The 20935-nt window shown below is 36.9% G+C and overlaps 1 protein-coding gene across 4 annotated transcripts in view; it reads left to right on the top strand.

The window, feature by feature from the left end:
* Positions 1–1821: 1821 nt before the first annotated feature.
* LOC122793065 overlaps positions 1822–20935 on the top strand; it is a 551358-nt gene continuing 532244 nt past the window's right edge. For 2 of the 4 annotated variants that reach the window (XM_044060761.1, XM_044060760.1), the window contains exons 1-2: positions 1822–2014; positions 11772–11945. In XM_044060761.1, the coding sequence (XP_043916696.1) occupies positions 11787–11945 (159 nt within the window). In that variant the 5' untranslated portion in view covers positions 1822–2014; positions 11772–11786. The remainder of the gene's footprint in view (positions 2015–11771; positions 11946–20935) is intronic. The other 2 variants (XM_044060764.1, XM_044060763.1) reach the window with 1 other exon arrangement.

Genomic DNA, 20935 nt, shown 5'->3' with positions numbered 1-20935 from the left:
ATTAAATGGATAACCCATGACAACAAAGGTTTTCAAAAGATCATCAGCTACATTCTTGAACTTAGCTCCATCAGTGTGGATTTTAGAAGTCCATAAGAACTGACTCTTCATAACTGCATGGTAAGTATGTGCTGGATGCATGCTGGAATGATGTAGGAGCATATTCCTCCAGCACTCCTTTCTGTACAACTCAGTATTAATTCCACCATTCCCATCTAAAATCAAACAAACGTCCAGAAATTCAGTCATTTCTTTCGAATGCACATAAGTAAATTTAAGAAACATAGTGGAAGAATTCAAATAGCAGACAAAGTCATTTAACTCATCAGTGGTGCCTCCCCACAAAAGAAAGACATAATCAACAAAACGTCTATAATAGACAATGTATTGTGAAAGAACATTTTCTCATAAAACATATTCCTCTCCCTAGCTAGCAATCACCAAATTGGCATTGCTGCTCACACAGGGGTGCCCATAGCCATCCCCACCTTCTATAGAAAAAAATAATTCCCAAACATAAACACATTATTATTCAGTATGAGACCCAGCAAAAGACACATCAGCTTCATACACTGGTATGACCAGGCACTCTTGCTCATGAGATAAGATCTAACCACTTCAACCAACACATCAATGGGTATGGATGTAAAGAGGGTACAGACATCCAAAGCTACCCTAACACATCCAACAGCATGCCCTCTAGCATTAACACATTCAAAGAGGGTATGTAGAAAGTGTTCAGTGTCTTTAAGGACACCTGCAGCTGCTTCAACAACTTGTTTAATGGATTTCTCTACAAAAATAGAGAGGGCCTCTGTGACCCACCCACATCCAAATAGTATGGGTCACATGAATGGGTCCAGCAAGCATTTATGTATCTTAGGCAATCCATGTATTATAGATATAACTGGACTGATGACCAAAAAATAATCATATAAATCATGCTCTATACCATAAGACATGAACAAGTCATATACAGCAGCTCGTGTGATTTTCTCATATCTACACCCAACTTCGAGCATTGATCTAATAGCTCCATAATATGCTGATCTGTCAAGAACCGCTAGTGCACCCCTTTTTTCCACAGATCAGAAATCCAAATCTGAGTGTGGTCATACCTCTGAACCATACCAAATTCCTCAGTAAATACTGTTTTTAGGGCAAAATATTGGGGTGCCACAAATTCCCGCGTGGCCCCTTTAATTTCCGAATTTCCTTTGTCTTTCTATTTTTTTTTTTTTTTTTTTTTTTGATTTTTAATCCTGACATCATCAGGGTGTGCACATGATGACATCAGCTTCTGCAGGCCAGTTTGTGCACACACAGCTTGTTTCTGCCCTGGCTTGTCTCAGCGTTACTTATTTAATGGCTGCAGGCAGGTATGCCCTGGCTCAGCTCCTCTGTAACAGCAGGGCTTAGGTAAAAAAAAAATGTGCTGTCTGTTTACGTTAATGGTGCTAAATAAAACAAATACTTTTTAGCTGACACGCTTGCATGCTACAACTTTTTCATGCTACAACTTTCATGTAGGGCTCGGGTAAAAAAACTGTGCTGTCTGTTTACATTAACGCTGTTAAACAAAACAAATACTTTTAGCTGACAGTCACGCTCACATGCTACAATTTTCATGTAGGGCTCAGGTAAAAAGACTCTGCTGTCTGTTTACATTAATGGTGCTAAACAAATACTTTTTAGCTGACAGGCTTACACGCTATAACTTTCAAAGGACTCGCCTCAGGTAAAAAACTGTGCTTGCCTGCTGTCTGTTTACGTTAAAGGTGCTAAACAAAACAAATACTTTTTAGCTGACACGTCAAAACTTTCATGTAGTTATTGGCGGGCAGAAGGCTTCACTTAACAGCCAGCTGCAAGAGGGAGAAATGAGGGGTGGTATGTCATATGCTCTCATTCATACTGTCTGTGCTAATGATGGCACGTTACAACTTTAATGTAGTTATTGGTGGGCAGAAGGCTTCATTTAACAGCCAGCTGCAAGAGGGAGAAACGAGGAGAGGTATGTGACATGCTTTTATTCGTACTGCCTATGCTAATGGCTAGAACTGAGCTTTCATTTGTAGTACATAGTGACAGTCATTTGTGTTTTCATTTACTTGTGTAGCAGCAGTGTGCTTAGAAGTTTAGAAGCGTTCATTCCCAGTCGGGATACATGCTTTCATGTGCAGTAGTACTTATGGAGAAACGACAGTCACATTTACTTAACAGTCAACCACTTGTTATTTAGAAGCTACAGCTTTCATTTCTACTGTGTGTGCTAACGGCCAGAGTACTCTTTCATTTGTAGTACTTAGAGTTACTACCTGTCCCACTTTGCGAGGGACAGTCCCTCTTTGGGCAGTTGTGTCCTGACAAAAAATTAAAAAAATGGCAAATGTCCTGAGATTTTAGGACAAAATTATTTCTTATATTTTATGTAATAGTTGCATAAAACACTTATTCTGTATCCAAAATACCTAAATGTTATAAGAAACAGAATAAGCAACTAAAATGCTACAAGAATAAGCTTTTATTTAGGCAAAAAAGTTAAGTTCTATCCTTTGTACTGACCATGGGTATATGTCGGCCTGTAAAATCTGATGTTTGTACCAAAAATGTCCCACTTTGACCATTTGAAAAGGTGGCAACCCTAACTTATAGAGAAACGGCAGTCACTTGCATATGGAAAAACAGCAGTGTACTTAGAAGTTAGAAGGCTACGGCGGTGTCTGTATTATTCTGGCCAGAAGGATGTTTTTGCATTATATTATCTGCTGCCAGGCAGGCAGTGGGGTGAATGAATCTCCATTCTGCATTATTGTGTAGTGAATTAATCATAGACACTCTAAACTACTTGAATCTCTGTTCTGCATTATTGTATAGTGAATGAATCAAAAACACTCTACACTACTTTTATCAGGAGTTTGTGTGCTTTTATCAGGGGAGGGGTGAATGAATCTCCATTCTGCATTGTGTAGTGAATGAAACAAAGACACTCAATGCTACTTTTATCAGGTGGGTGTAAAATGCTCCATTCATTATTGTGTGTATGTGGGTAAAATTCCCCCCATTCATTATAGTGTGTGTGTGTGTGTGTGTGTGTGTGTGTGTGTGTGTGTGTGTGTGTGTGTGTGTGTGTGTGTGTGTGTGTGTGTGTGTGTGTGTAAATTGCCCCCATTCATTATTGTGTGTGTGTAAAATGTCCCCATTCATTATCGTGTGTGTATGTGTGTGTAAAATGCCCCATTCATTATTTTGTGTGTGTGTGTGTGTGTGTGTGTGTGTGTGTGTGTGTGTGTGTGTGTGTGTGTGTGTGTGTGTGTATGTATAAAATGCCCCCATTCATTATTTTGTTTGTGTGTGTAAAATGCCGCCATTCATGTGTGTGTGTGTGTGAAATGCCCCCATTCATTATTATTATTATGGTGGTTAGACTAGTGTTAGTCAGCTTCAAACCCTGTACCTTAGGTACAAGGTGCAAGAGCCTGAATTCCCACACCACCACTTGTGTTAAATTCAACTCTTTGGTCTGTTCCTCTTAAAATTTGTGGTTTACTACCAATTAGTGAGAAATGAATTCACTAAATAATGACAGACATTTAAGTTTTAGTCTTCCTATCTTTCAGAAAACATATGGTAATTGGTAACACAATTTTATTCTAGCAGCTTTCCAAAGCTTATACAAGCAATGTTTAAGCTATGTCCATAGATTTTGGGCTCCCCAAATAAATTTTGGCGTTTTCCAGATCTCTTGTGTGCATAGTTCTTCAGTGGGAGAGAAGTTTAGTGCTGTTTATAACAAGTTTGTTTGTGGTGTTAGCACCACAGCAGGTAGAATACTTGCTTTTGATGCAGAAGGCTGTGGGTTCTATTCCCACAGTAAGTAGATGGATTGCTGGCACTGTGTTGTACTTTTAAAAGAGGGGTGCATGCTGCAGTCTTGAGAATGTCCTTTATGGCGGAGATACCTAGTAACTATGAACCTGTTAACAGTTTGCCATCCATTTCCTATTGCAATATTACTAGCTTATCATTTTTAATGTAACAGGCAATTTATTCCTCAAGGGCAACAAGCACTTTATTTGTAGATGAAACAATAAAACTTGAAGTTCTTTGCTAGCAGCAACCTCTTCATTAGTTACAGATCTCTTTAATGTGGAATTATTTAGATGACTTTTACTTCTGCATAGATTGTGCATATTTACTGATACTGGTGGATTGTAGAAGTCTGAGTAGACTTTTATGATGGAAATGTTCTGAATTGGGCAGTTTTGCCATTATTGGTTCATGCATTTTTGTTTCATTGCTTATTGGAATGTTTAAAACAATAAATTTAAAATGCGCTCTAACAAGTGTGCTGTATTATACAAGGAATATAATTTAATACAGTCAGGAAGGTGTATCAAAGAACACATGTATGTTTCATGTGCAAGGGGCCTATGATTTGAAAACAGCCCAAAGGTAATCTTTATTCGCCACTGGCCAGATACATTTTCTTTGAATGTGGGTTTCAGTGCTGTTTCAATGAATGTGAGTTTCAAGGGCAGAGAAGTTTTAATGCTAAGTCTGCTTTCATTGTGAGATTGTGTTGCTTTGTTTAGCAGATGTCTATTTGTGTTTGTGCTATAAAATGTAAAATAAAAATTTTAAATGAAATACAAATAATCATTATAGAAGTAAAGCAGTATGCACAATTCAGTGTTTATGGTAAATGGGGTGAAACAACCAAGTAATGGGACATTTGAATGGCTGCAGGGGGGAGGGCTGTGTATGGGGGGCCCCATTCGGCCATAATTTTATGGGGGGGGGACTGCGGCAAATTCAAAGACAGCCCAGGGAGGCACAAATTGTAGCTATGCCACTGATCAGTAGGCCATGGAGAATGATTTTTGGAGGTCTTAGCAAACTATAATATTCTTTTGTTAAGATTAAAATATCACCTACCATTAAATGCCCTGCTTTTACCACAAAACCCACATACTGTAAGCCACCAAAAACAAAATCCTAAGGTTCATCATCTTCTCCCTTCCCACTGAACATCATTGCTACACATTACAAAAAAATGGTTACCATTTACTACAGGGTCTCTGGAACCATATTTTGGTTGTATGTTCTTCAGTTTGTTTGACTATTGATATCCCACAATTCCATCAGAGTGGGTGGGGTTACATAATTATGTATGCAAATTGTATGTTAATCAGCATACAGATTTGTACTTATTTTTCATGGGCTTTTGTCCAGAATTTTGATGTTTCCAGGTTGAGAGGTATGAGTGTGATTTCAATTCAGCAAGAGCCATTGCCTCATCACATGTCAAATTAGCAAAACTATATGAGAGCTCATTCACAAAAATCGTATGTATGTCATTCTCACATACATTCATAAAGGTCTCAAGATGTGGGTGCAAAAGAGGAACATATGTGCTGGGTTTCTTAAAGATATTAAGGTTCTGAGTATTACTTTTGAGGAGCATAGTACATAACATGATATTACAAGTAAACGTTTTCAAGTCAATAACAACATCACTGATGTCAGACCTTTGTGCAGGAATAAATGGCAACCCTCTATTTCAAACCAACATCTGATGCTCAGACAAAGAAACAGAGAAAAGGTTAAAAAACAAAAAAACTATTACTTATCTCCTGCTGTTCTTGGTGGTAGCAAAAGGTTCCAGGTCCGGAGTGGCTTTGTGCTTCTTTCATCCTGTGCTTGTAGAGTGACTCTTTCTGTGCCTCCATGTCTCTCTTACTGGAAGTGATAATTCCAGAAAAAACAGAGAGGGTACTGAACCTCTTCATGTAGCAGGTACTGGTTCCTTGTGTCTAGCTCTTGGGTCAGATTGCACTTTTGAATCAATCATATTGCCTACAGTTGCACACCCAGCAGGGACCTTAGCAGTCCCTTTCTCAGTCTGGGGTTGGACAGTCTTAACCTCATCAAACTCAGCCTCTCTACAGGCTATGTACCCATAGAGTGGTGCACTGCAACAGTTATCCCTTGCCACAAAGGTGGAGCCACAATGGACCCAGGGAACTATTGCCCTATAAGCCTGACTAGCCTGGTCTGCAAGGCTATGGAGTGCATTATCATGGAATTCATTAACAGAGACATTGGGAACCTTCAAACATTGGACCCTACCCAGTTTGGCTTTGTTAAGGGCAGATCATGCCTCCTAAACCTGGTGGACTTCTTTGAGACAGTTACCAAGGCTTTAGACGAGGGAAAGCAGGTCCGCACAGCCTACCTAGACCTCACAAAGGCTTTTGACACCATTCCCCATTCTGGTATTATAGACAAGCTCACCAGCCTGAACATAAACCCCTACATCATGAGATGGGTTTCCAATTGGCTCATGACTAGAACCCACATGGTGAGAGTTGCAGGCTCTAGGTCCGACTCTAAACCAGTTACAAGTGGCGCCCCCCAGGGCTCAGTCCTGGGACCCCTCCTGTTGGGTATATACTTCTCAGAGGTACAGGCAAGTACAGGAGGACTATGGTTGACCAAGTTCACAGACAACTGCAAACTGGGGGCCATAATTGACTCTCCAGCCGATACAGACATCCTCCAGAAGGGTCTCACTGAGACGGATACCTGGTGTCAAAATCATGGCCTCAAGCTTAAAGCTAAATGCCAAAAAGTGCATAGTCATCCCCTTTGGAAAAAAACAAAGTACCTGTGAACTACCACAGATGTGGAAGTCCCCTAAATACAGAAAATGTAATAAGGGATCTGGAGACCCAAGTAGATAGTATTCTCTCCTTTGATAATCATATTGCCAAGGTGGTTAGAAAATCCTTCTATGTGGCCCACATAATCACACAAGAGTTTGCATCTAGAACAAAAGAGGTTATTGTGCCCCTCTAATCATCACTCATCAGACCCATCATAGAGTACAATGCCCCAATTGGGATGTACCTTACAAGACACCTGCAACAGCTGGAAAGACCACAGAAGTACCACACCAAGAAGATTACTGGGCTCAAACATATAACCTATGCAGCCCAACTGAAGAAACTCCAGCTGTACTCGGTTGAATACCGCTTACTCGGAGGTGATCTCTGCCTGACATACAAGGCCATGTCCAACCCAGAATTGATGGACATGCTCCACCTAAAAAAAAAAAACAAATCCCCAAGAGCCACCTGCTCTAGGGATCTAAACATCACCACAATGATAAATAGAACGTGCTGGAGGGATAGATTCCTGCCCCAGAGACTCCCCATGCTTTGGAACAGGATTCCAATCTACATTAGGCAGAGCCCCTCACTAACACTCTTCAAGAGAAACCTTGATGAGTATATGGGAAACAGAAAATTTACCCCAGGGATCACTGCAGTGGCTCTGCTGGACAGAGGCACAGGGAACTAATGGCTCTGCTGGATCAAGGCACAGGGAATTAATCTAAGGGGGCGGCGAAAGCCAACACATTCTGGCTAGGCTTATAGATGCCCTCAGGCAGATAGCCTAGTACTTACCTATGAACCTATTATCACACCTGCTGGAGCCGACTCAGTTCTAGTGGTATGTGGCCAAGAAAGGATTATCAAGCCTAGACTGGAAAAACTCAGCACTAAACTTTTCATTGATCTCCTTTTGTGCCGTGTCCACCAAAGCTGTCAGCTCATTTTGCAGGGTTTAAAAAAGTCAGTCAGAAGATAGATGTAATTAAAGCTTAATTCAATATTAAGCACCTGCCACCATCTCAATAACTCGGGGTATGTTGTTCCATAGCTGAGCATACACAGAACCCTCAGTCCTTGAGGAACAATTTTATAATGCACGCATGCCCTCCAAATGCAGGCACTGTCATTGAAGTCTTTTAAGTTTAAATAAATTCTCTACATCATGACTTCTTTCGGCTTATCCCCGTTAGCGGTCGCCACAGTAGAACAATGGTCGCAGAACGATTGGCAGTGGAGTTTTTACAGTGCCGAGTTGCCAGCCTGGCACCCAACCTTCCACAGAAGATACACACACACACACACACACACACACACACACACACACACACACACACACACACACACACACACACAGCTAATTGAGAGTGTCCAATCCACCTACAGCATATCTTTGGGATGTTGGAGGAAACCAGAGCACCCGGAGGAAACCCACGCAACCACAAGGTTGACATGCAGATCCACACAGAAGGTACCCCACCTAAGAATTGAACCAGAGAACCTCTTGTTGTGAGGTGGCAATGCTAACTGCTACGCCACTGTGGCCACCCAAATAAATTCTCTTCAAGTTCCTTAAACTTAGTAGAGAAGGTTTTTACCTCCAAAGGAGTCTCCTGGGCAGACTCAGTAACACTGGAGAAGTCCAAGTGAAGCAACTTCATTACTATGCACCCAGTGAAGAGACCATTAACAGCATTTGTTAAAAGCATATTGCATGTAATAAAATGACCCTAACAGTATGTATATAAAGCACTCATGTGCTCCATTAGGAAACTACTTACATTCATATAGTTTAATCAATAATTTTATGAATATTGAATCATGATTGCAGTACTGTTCAGTGTCGGTCATACCAATTTCAGATGAAAGTTTCTGTGCTGTAGGTAAGCATGCAGGTCACTAGCTTGAATAAGGTAACGTCTCAATATTTAGTCAGCTAGTTACATATTACTTATAACTCCTAAATATTTAGGTGAATAGTTGCGTATTGTTTAAGCTAAGGAAAAGAAACATAAAGCACTGGTTAGAGACAGAAAGGGTATAGAACTTGAGGCGTAGCTCTCTGTCAAAGTGAAGGGGTCAAACTATTATAACAACTGAGCAAATAAGGCAAGGAGAAGGTATTATGGGTCACGCTGGACAGGAAGTGACAACACAATCTGTTATGCGGTTATGTACAGGCACTCTCCTTGATGTTGTTAATCTTTTAATAAAAGGACAGGTGGCCTTAGGATGGAAGAAAAGGGGAAAATACTGGGCAACAGCAAGTAAAATTGCTAAAAGTTAAATGCAGCCTGGGGAAACTGTGGTATTTGACCTACTGTTCTCAAATGTGGAACAAAGAGAGGCTTTCATATCTGGATGTCATTTGGCTATGCAGGAAAAATGTAGTACCAAAAATATTGTTCGAAGTCAGCTTACCCACTGAGTTTAACCAGTTAAAGGCCACAGATCTAGACTTCATGGGGAGTGTAATGGACAGACATTAGCATATTTTAGGAAAAGAGACCTGACTGACACAAGCTAGAATATCACCCTCCATGTTTTCCTCTGTATTGCACAACCTTTTCTACCACACTTGTCCCCTTTATCTCAGAACTCATTGTCTTGCTTATTAAACTCACAGAATGAAGTAGAAGCCTTTTCCAGAATGCACGTTAACTGCTTTCTCTTATCAAGAAGATATTTAATTAGTAATCCAAATATACATTTGGATCTAAATACAAAATCAAAAAGCGTAAAGGGCTGTCTTCATAGTGTGTTCTGCATTCTGGAATGTTCTAAGTAGAAAAAACTCTCTTATATTCAGAAGCAGACTCTTCTTTCATCAGATAACACAAGCTGTATGCTCTTATTCCAGAGAAAATCTGTAAGCCCTGTGTTCCTTTGTGCTTTAGCATGAATAGTTGACATGCAAAATGCTATAAAAGTTATGGTGGCTTTTCATGGACAGTACATAATTACTTTATTAGCTAAACATTTGTGCTGATATATTGATTATATTAATGAGATCTGAATGAAATTGTCTTAGTATAACTTTTAAGTTATATCTGCATTTTGCCCCAGGTCTTGGTTGAAAAGAATCATTTACACCATCATACCTATCTAATTAACAAATAAAGATATTGATGAAACAGAACAATACTTCACAACATTAAACGGACAAGAATGTAGTATAGAATAGCAACTCTAATGCTTCAACGCTGTCATCACTAAAACAACAGGCCTTGTATGAAATAAATAAGATTAGCAAAAAGAAAAGATGGTGCAGTATTTCTTAAGTGTGGGGGCACTGCTGTATAGTGAACATTATGGAAATATAATAGAACACAAAAAGAGCAAGACAAGAAATAATGCTACTAGAACAGGAAAGATAGTCTAAAATAATGCAGGCTGAAAGTCAGGATATTAAAAATAATCCACTTAAGAAAGGAGATTAAAGCAACTATAGTAAGGCCTTGCTGAGTCTAATTATGATGGCTGCCAAAAAAGCAATTACTAGAAAATGGAAATCAAAGTCTAAACCAACTTTACAAGAAGTAGTGAATATAGTAGCATATATAAAACAACTGGGATTCATATGTTTAGAAAAGGGTAGGAGCAAATTACATAGAAAAAAGTGGAAATTGTGGGAACAATATATGCAGAAGAGGAGCAAGGTTTAAAATAAGGCAGGATTTGAATGAGCTATGTAATGTTTGACCGACAATGACTGGATAGACTATAAATGATATATAATGTTTGCAACTAAAGTTATGTCAGTATGGTTTGTGATGTATGATGTTTGCAACTAAAGTTATGTCAGTATGGTTTGTGATGTATGATGTTTGCAACTAAAGTTATGTCAGTATGGTTTGTGATGTATGATGTTTGCAACTAAAGTTATGTCAGTATGGTTTGTGATGTATGATGTTTGCAACTAAAGTTATGTCAGTATGGTTTGTGATGTATAATGTTTGCAACTAAAATTATGTCAATATGGTTTGTTTTCATTTATATAAATGTATGGCTGCCTATGTCATAGGTGATAATTTAATAAAGATGTTTCTTGTTTAAAAAAAAGCAGCTACAAATGCATGAAGGGTAAGAATTACAAAGGGGGCAAGTTGTGACTTAAGAAATGGATTCTGCTCTGGGTGGTCAGTGAAAAAGCAGTGGCACTTCATGAAGACATTTGTTTGTACTCACAATGGAAGAGAAAGAAAGTCCATAGAATAATGTGGTTGCTGTCATTCCTTTTACAGAAGACATCATGAAAATAGAGATGACATCCCTGGACAAGAAGGGCAGCAAGGCAGGTCTGAAAACTTTGAAATCCACAACACTGAAAGCCACATTGGACCCAATTCATTTGCTCAGACTGGTCACTACAATGGGGAAAAATCAAAGGTTTTAGTGATCCCAGACTTATTTATAACAACTAAGGGCATACAGAGATTCCTGAATGGCGGGGTTTGCCAAAAACAAACAATTAGTTGGTGAATCTGCCCTTATGCTTCTGACTGCAGCATTTGTAGGATTTGAAGCTATTGCTTTTCATTGAACCCAAGATCCCTGAACACATGCATTTTATTTATAACTCTATTTTTAACAGTAAAGGTCCTAATACTGAACCTTGCAAAATAGCTATTATTATTTCCTGAGAAGCAGAAAGCTCATTAGTTCCGTGTACATACTGAATTTGATAGCTGATATAACCTGTATAACAATTTGTTTCATTATTGGTAAATCTGAGTTCCTTGAATCTGTTAGTGCACAATGCAATACTGTATCAAATGCTTGCATAGGTCCAAAATAGGTATGTGACAATTTCTTCTTGATTTTCGTCTTTCACAGATAGTTTATGAAAGTTATAAAAGCTATTTGAGGATTTGCTATATTAGGATTAGGACTAGATGTAAGTCAAGCAGTGTAGTAGTTTTTGTACTTTATAATCTGCACAGAACCACCCAGTTTTCTTGTATGCGGATATTATGAAGACAAGAGCATCTGCAGGTCATGATATAGTGTACTGATCAATTAATGAAAGCAAAGCAAAATTAATTAAGGTGATCTATTTCCTCAAAAATTGAATGCCACTGTCTGTCATTGCAGAATATTCTACAGGCCATGGACGATTATATCAACCTTCAGAAATTAAGATTCAGACAGTTAGTACAGCAATACCTTCAACATTCAGCCTTCAACGTGGCTAAGAAAAACATCTGTTCACTACATGACAGAGACATCCCATTACTGAGTGAAAAACTGGGGAGCCTATACATTAAGGTATTTCTTGCCTCAAAATTGTGGATCAGCACTTTACCCAATAAGTAATATAACTGTTACAAAGACATTGTAAACTATTTAACAACCATGTGCTGCTAAGATGTGAATATATCATACTACATTCAAGAGGTATGCTAGAAATGTGATATGACATTAAGGTGCAGTGCCACTTGTCTTTCTTTTTTTTTCTACTTCTTGTTTATTTATTTTTTATTATTTGCTTTAAGTGTTCTTTTGCCCTACATCTACTACATACCAGCCACTCAGTCTTACCTGATTATACTGCAATGGGGAAAATGGCCTGTCATTCTTTCCCTAGCCTATTAGAAAACAACAGACATACATAAATGCATCTGTATAGTTGCATGTTTCCAATCTCCTCAGATGATACTCGTGTCAATAAGCCACATCAATGATGACGCTTTGGTTGGTGTTCTCTGAGTATGTTTGTTTGTCATAATATGCTTGGTAGCAGGTACTTGTAAACAATTGCAGTATTCCACCTGAGATCTAAGTAGACTACAATACCAGTTCAAAATCATCTTCAGACTTCTTGATCTGTGCATCCTAACAGCCCATTACTTTAACTTTAGTACCAGAGTAAGTTAATGTTTACATAGTTAAAAAAGCTAACCACTATGATCCACAGAACTTTTAAGAGTTTCTCCTGTTAAATTATATCAGCACCTATGTGATCTGTCATTTCTACAGTATAGCTCCTTAACACATGGTCTTGGTCTCAATAACATTTATAGACACACAAGTATCAGTCTCCCATACTAGATTGAACTTTGACCAGTTTAATATCATCAGCATAAATATTTTTATGAAAGTCTGTTCAGCTGCAACTATCTTATATTAGAGAATAGACAAACTGTACATCAGCACCCTAATTGGAGAACGGATGTTCTGCAGCAGGGTATTAATGTACAACTAATACCCGCTAAAAGTGAGTCCATCACTTTAGGGCAGCATATAAAGCTGCCATGGAGCTCAGACTGAAAGACCTAACTGCTGCTATTATTTTAAGCTTGCTAAGCAGCTCTTTTGCTGTTTAGTGAGTATAAAATAAAGAAAAAAATTAAAATAAAAAACGTGTGTATATGTTTATGTCTGCATATCGTATACCTCTCAACTGTTCCTGACTGTCAGGGATGTAACTAATTTTGACTCCAATCTTAGCTATGTCCCTCTTAATCCCACCTAAAACTAGTGACACTTGGAGAAAAGGTGGTGAATTGCATGTAATGAATAATGGCAATGATTAAGAGTTATAGACTTCTTTACTCCAGAAAAGGTGTAATAAATCATATGCTTTGATTTTGTCAAAGTTTCAAGTTAATAGCACTAATATTTTAAAAGCATCCCTGATTGCCCCTGATTTTTTCTGAATTTGTCCCTGATTCTGTTGAAAATTTTCCCTGATTGGTTGAGAGCTATTAAAGCGTGTATGAGAGTGAAAGATCTATCAAGCCATTATCTTACACTCACTAAGCAGCACTTCTGCTGTTTAGAGAGTGTAAAAAATAAATGAAACCAATAAAGGTGTGTGTGTGTGTGTGTGTGTGTGTGTGTGTGTGTGTGTGTGTGTGTGTGTGTGTGTGTGTGTGTGTGTGTGTGTAGATGGGCGTGCGTGTGTGCGTATGTGTGTGACAGTGTGAAAAGTGAAAGTGATCCCTAGCAGCAACAGCATCAGTTAAAAGGTTTGCATAACTTTTGACTATACTTTTCAACCTCTTTGCACAAGAAGTCTGGACGGAGCCACAAATAGCAATGGACAAATGACCAAAAATAAGGACAGATTTTAAATATTGCTCTTATAAACTTAGAAAGTTGCTAGAATAATTGGGATTCTATTAGCATGTATTATCTGAAGGATATGAAGTCTGAAACTCAAATTTGTGTCATTAAAATTTAATGACTTTAATCCCCAGTGATCTGCCAGAAAACTACACATTTTATGAGGATGGGACCAAACATACGAGCCAAAAATCCAGACATTCTGTAAAAATCTGGACAGTTGAAAGATATGCTCTGTTGACTCATCTCAAAATATCTGGATAAACCTAAAATAAGCAGGGTAAAAAATACTGTTGTTACTGTTCCGAGGAGGAATGTGATGTGACTGCTGATAGAATAAAAATAAGTCCCAATAAGAAAAATAACGATGGCAGTCAACAAATATGGCAATACTTGAATAATCACAATCATAAAAGTATGCAGAACGTTTTATTGTATGGTATACTCTGTTGCCTCTTAGCTCAAAATATCTATCTGGATAAACCTAAAATAAACAGGGGCAAACGTACGAAATAGGAACATATTTTACTTCATTATTAGGATTTGTGTTAGCATACATTTTCTGAAACAGAGGTGTGCATGATGAGAGACTGAGTGACAGCAACAGTATAGACGTTTGCATACCTCTGGACCTTTCAGCTGAAGAAATCTGGATAAAGCCTAAACTAAAGAGGGAACAAAGGCTGAAAAATAAGAACAGATTTTAATTACTGCGCTTAAAAAATTACAAACTTGCTTAATTAAAAGGATTTGTGTTACTATGAATTTTCTGAAGAAAATAAAAGTCTGAAACTCAAATGTATGTCATTATTTAGTAACTTCAGTCAAGAAATGACTGGCAACAAATCAAACGTTTAAGGAGTAAGGGACCAAAAATAAAGTAAATGCCTGTATATTTTTTAAGTGTTATATTTTGAATGTAAAATGCGTCCCCCAACACTATTAACATATACTACAGTAAGTTTGAAACATTAGGCGGAGGAACTATTTTACATCAAAATTATATAAAAAAATAATATAGTACTTAAAAATAAATAAGTAAAACACAGCAATTTTACAGGGAGCCCATTCTCTAAGCACAATAATGCTATCCAGGGTATGTGTTAATGTGTAATTAATGCCCTTCCAGGGGTTTACAGGCATCGGGCCTCATAACACCCTTGGGAAGGCATTAATTACCCATTAACACACACCCTGGAGGGCATTATTGCTTGTATAAATACCCATTACATGTGACTCATACAAATGTTTTTTTACTAAGTAAACTGTTATTTTGACTGCAATAAATAGTGTGGTTTATGTAAGAAGATGCACTGGTTATAACAGCTGCTATGAGGGTAAAGTCAAACAAAAGTTGCCATAATGAATATGTGAACATCTCCATGCAATAAGGAAAAAATACACTATAGCATTGCTTAAGCACATCCAGGTCTGTAGAAATTGGAAACAATTCTACTTTTGTAATAGGCATAGTTACACTAGGCTCTTGAAGACAGGATCTGGATACACTCTTGGGATATAAGGAAGTGTGGTAGCAGCTAAAGTTGGCTGTTAATATTGTTCCCTTGGTTGAATGAAAATGTAAGTACCAAGAGAGTTGAAACTAAGTTAATTTGTTTCTACAACAATTTTCATTAACACGGTGGAGTTAAGTATGATGTCATACTCAGTAGACTATTTAATGTTTTCTTGTGCTGGTTCAGCTGTTCGGAGGAAATCTCATTGTATATTTCATAGAGACAAAAGTATTTAACTGATTTTAAATAAAGGAGCACTTGTTGGTCTTTTTAAGGAGAGTTGTCTTTTTCTCCAGCTGCTATCTCATGATAAATATCTACTGCATAAAGAAAGCACTTCAGTTCATCTAAATTGTGTGAAAGTAGTTGAAAAGTCTGTAAATTGTAATTAAGACTATTTTATCATTAAAACTTTATAGGTACTCTTTATGCATTCAATTTCTTTATTGTGTTTTTGATGTATGGGACATCTACTAGTAATAAGTTATTTTTCAGATCTTATGTAAATAATATTTTTCTTGTCACAAAACTAAATTTGCCACCAAATTCATGTTACAATGCTAAGATCACAGTTGTTCTTGTTCAGTTCTGCATATTAAACTTCTAGCATGTTATTACTCTGATGTAAATATTATACATAGTAATTTCTGTTGACCACAGTCTTAAATAATTTCTTCTATTGTATATTAATTATTACTTTGTTTTAGCTGATGTTCTATTGTATAAATTATTTTTATTTTTTCCACTTAATGTGTGTTCATATTCTGTGCCAAGACTGAAATTGTTCATGCTCTACCACAGTTAACAAAATATATAAATAAATAAAGTTTTTCTGCTGTGACTCCTAGTGTTTGTAATTATCATCTTTGTTTATTTCACCTTCATTGTGGGGAAACAAAACATTGCTGCAACCATTAATTTTTTGGTAATGCTATAAAAGTATTTGCAAGTGGTCACTTATCTTGTAATGGCAAGTATGCAGAATCATAGCTGGCTTAACCAGCACTCTGTGCCAGTACCATGAACCACTGCCCCACCCCCTTAGCTCTTCAAGTTTGTTTGTGTCTTTTGGCTTTTCCCGGTTAGGGGTCGCCACAGCGGAACTCCGGTCCGCTATTGATTGGCAATAGAGTTTTACGCGCTGGCTTGCCGGGCCTAACGCACAACCTTCAATGAAGGAACACCCGTTCACGCATGTCGCCACACAGAAGACGCTCTAACTGAGAATCGAATCAAGTGAAGAGCAAAAAAAAAAAGAAAAACGCACTATACTGTAATAAATAAATAAATCCAGGTGGCCAGATGCATGACACAGCCCCACCCTCCCTCCAGCCGCAGCCATTAAGGTCCCATTTCTGTGTTCTGTCCCTGCTCCTCCTTCAATACATTTAAAAAAATAATGTCTTCTTTTAATATGTTGCAAACAGTTGCTACAGCTTATACCCTACCTGCATAGAGCACTATGGTGCTCATGTTTTAGTTAAAAAATATTCTTCTTTTCAACTGTAAAAAGACTCTTTAATTTAGACCACATATAGAGTGCTGCAGCACTCCAGTTTGACCACAAATGCAACACCAGATTTTAAAAGCAACATTGCATTAAAAAGATAGCAGGATCAGTTGACTGTGCCCCCCCCCCCCAACACTATGCACCCAGGTCAGTTGTCCCTCTTGCCCTGCCTTAGCTGTACTACTGCAAATATGGCCCATATTATGCATAGCAGTGTGATTATTTGAGTGGTCTAAAAACCACCAAACTTCAATGGTACAAAATTTGGATTTGTATGCATTTGTCATCCTGATTTTTCTTTTTCTACATCTAAGGAAAACTGCTTTTGATTAAACTAAAAATCAGGATAGATTCTCTTTGCTTTCTGATAAATGAATCCAGATCTGTGATGTGCCTTATTGACTTCAATATCCCTGCCTCAACTCCTCCTTCATTACAAAATGAAGGATTAAAGTCGGGATATTTTTCCTTTGACCTAAGACCTTTATAGGTCTCTCTTGTACGCCCCAGACTTTAGCTCCTGGTGGATGTGTTATTTAACTGCATGAATTATGCCAATGGAAAAAGAAAACTGAACCTACACCCCTTATTATGGACTCACATATTACTAATATATCTTTAGTTCTACATTCTTACTTTTTATAACATAATCATAAATGTACCAGGTGTTATTTGTACATCACAAATCATAATACATTAAAAAATGACCACTAAAATTGAAAGTTCTTCAAACTAACTAAGTTGCAAGTAATTCTAAACAACAAAAATGTGCTAAAATATAGAGTGAGAGTTGTACTTGAACCTATATTAACTTTGGAAACTGTAAGGTCTTATTTGTTATGAGTTAGAGGCATATTTATTACTAAATTCTATTTGTATGCCTTTCTTCTCTTTAAGAATTTCTTTCTTTGAGTCAATGGAAATTAACACTATTCAAGAACTGTGACCTAAAAGTGCATTTACATTTATTCCATATGGTTACATTTTCAGTTTTTAAAGTATAGTGCATCCACACTATTTTTCTTTTTTTGTGTTTCCTAATCTGACATGGTTATATCATATTAGTAACCTCTAAATCTGATTTATTTCTTTCACTTATGTTGACTAGAGACTACTCAGTTTATATAATTTGTACAGTGATTATAAATGCTAGATGACTAGCCTGACATGTCAGGCGATTGTTTTATTCTTTTATTTCTTCAAGAAGAGCTAATACATCTCCAGGGTTATGTTCATGTAAGACTAGAGGATCTCCCAGTTCATCGTTGGAGAAACCCATTGTGTTTAAGTGGTAATCCCACAGTACGGCTGTGCAACTCACAGGCCTATGAGTTGTTATTCTCTAAAATACATAGTTAGGTTAGGTCTGAAATTCAGTCCAGCATGAAAATTTGACACTGATATCCACTAAGTTCAAGTACAGCCCTCAATTTCTGGGTTTCTACATACTTTATTGTTTAAAATTACTTGTGGCTTAGGTCTAAACCATGTACATTTTAATAGTCATCTTTTACTGTATTATGGTTTGCGATGTACAAACGACACCTAGTGCATCTAAGCAAGTATCCATTTTTTCAAGTCTGTAAAACAAACAGATTAAATAATCTATTTTACAAATATCCTACAGGTGTTCTGACTAACAGGATTTGTAAAGTGAACATTTTAAATATAGCAATACTACCCAACCTTGATCTGGACCTAGAGAAGGAATCAAGCTTATAGTGCTTTGTAAAAGTATAAACAACAAAAGGAAAAAAGAGAAATCCACAAATCACGAAACCAAATCCACGAATTTATTGGTTAGCGCTTTCATGCACCATCAATACGTGCACTTCCTCAGACAAATGAATTAAAAAATTACACTGCTTAAATACAAAAAAACACATCAATTAACAAGTTAACCAATTAATTAATTGGATAATGTGAATTAAATTATATTATTACCTACCCAACAAGTTTACTAGACACAACACCTAAAAATAACCTGCTCCTACATAATAATAAATCTATGTTAACCAGTTCAACAAATTAAAATATATATATATATATATATATATATATATATATATATATATATATATATATATATAAATTAAAAAGTTTTTTCAAAAAAGAGGTGTGGTGAAAGGCCAATTAGTCAGAGCTTCAAGAATGTGTTCTCATGATGATGATTTCGGTATGGAATGTAATTTTTTACACAGTATGTTTATCAACCGTGGTTATCCTACATCACTGGTTAATTGTTTAATGCAAGAAATCATCTCAAAGAGGTCAAGGAAGCTTTTGGGCCCTATTTTAATTAATACTGAAGTTATGGCACATGTAGGCAATGATGAATTTGCATCAAGAATACAGATTGGCGAGAGGGCTACAAGTGAAAATAATAAATATATAACCAGTTTTTTAACACAATTTAATGACATTTCACATGAAGTTAGAGAAATACTTAACTCGAATTGGGGTCTAATCATACAAGAATCCACCTTAAATAGAATTCTTGGATGTAGACCATTGGTAGCTTATAGGAAAGGACCTAGTCTTAAGAGACTATTTGAGATGCCACATCAAAAGCATATAAATGTTAAAGGTATGTTTAAATGTGGCAGATGTAAATATTGTAAATATATTTTAACAGGGCCTTTTTTCTGTATTAATGGATACCAGTATTCAATACAAGATAAATACAATTGTGAAAGTCAGGGCATAGTATATTTAGCCAAGTGTAAATTGTGTTCTGTATTTTATTTGGGAAAAACTGAGCGACAACTTAACCAACGTATATACGAACATGTTTATGCTATTGCTAAAAATATTCAGACTAATGCATTAGCAAGACATATTAATCAACATAGTACACACAGTTTTCAGTTTGTGGTAGTACAAAGTGTTCCCAAGAATCCTAGAGGTGGACCATGGCATCTTCAACTTGAAGAACAAGAGTTGCTGTGGCAATTACGCACAAATGCCTATGTTTATCCTGGTATCAATAATATGTGTTCTATAAAATGTATACTTAGATTGAAAGCCTTGGAACGATAAACTTTGTAAGTAAATTAAATTTACAATATGATATTTATACTCGATAAACCAAATATTATTATTTTTTAAAAAAACTTTTTAATTTTATATATATATATATATATATATATATATATATATATATATATATATATATATTAATATGTTGAACTGGTTAACATAGATTTATTATTATGTAGGAGCAGGTTATTTTTAGGTGTTGTGTCTAGTAAACTTGTTGGGTAGGTAATAATATAATTTAATTCACATTATCCAATTAATTAATTGGTTAACTTGTTAATTGATGTGTTTTTTGTATTTAAGCAGTGTAATTTTTTAATTCATTTGTCTGAGGAAGTGCACGTATTGATGGTGCATGAAAGCGCTAACCAATAAATTCGTGGATTTGGTTTTGTGATTTGTGGATTTCTCTTTTTTCCTTTTGTGGTTTATAGTTGTTTTGTTTGATTTATTCGTGGTCATGGCGGAAAGTAGTGGTTTTCCACAATCACAATCACAATCGTTGTTTACTCCAGGTTCTACTCTTCGGTCTAACAATGATGGTACAAACTCCAACTCACAAACGGATGCTATCGGCGCCCTTACGGCTTTGGTCCAGCAGCTTACTCAAAAAGTCGATGACCTGTCGAAGAGAATGTCTGAACAGGCAAATCAAGCAGCTGTTAGACCTAAAACGGGTGCCGTGTTCAACACCAGTAGTTCGGTTCCTGTTGGTTCCAGTACATCCTCGCTTACTCCTGCTCAGCGAGAAGGTATAGCACAGCAGCATGTAGCTACGTATTTACCTAGTAATACGCAAACTAATAACATTAACAACTCTTTTGGTTCAATGAGCAACCCTTCTATCAATAATTTAAATCGAGTTGATACTACTGATAATCATCTAGTCAGTCCTCCTCTTTTACAGAATTTCCTTATTTTGCCGAATATGTTTAGTGGCACTGAAACGGGCAATCCTTTACAATCCAGGTTATTACAAGAACCAGTTAATGACATTGCCTTACGTCTCAAAGATTTTGACTCTAAACTGCTGAAATTCAAAAAACTGCAAATTGAAATTTTGTACCTTAAAGAATGCATTAAGTTACAGATAATACCCAAGGGCTTACGACACTGGAAATACC

Source organism: Protopterus annectens, chromosome 2.part0, assembly GCF_019279795.1.
Source record: "Protopterus annectens isolate FY-2018-M chromosome 2.part0, PAN1.0, whole genome shotgun sequence".
NCBI classification, from domain to species: domain Eukaryota; kingdom Metazoa; phylum Chordata; order Ceratodontiformes; family Protopteridae; genus Protopterus; species Protopterus annectens.
Note: the sequence above shows the minus strand (reverse complement) of the source record. Positions and strands in the feature narration are given on the sequence as shown.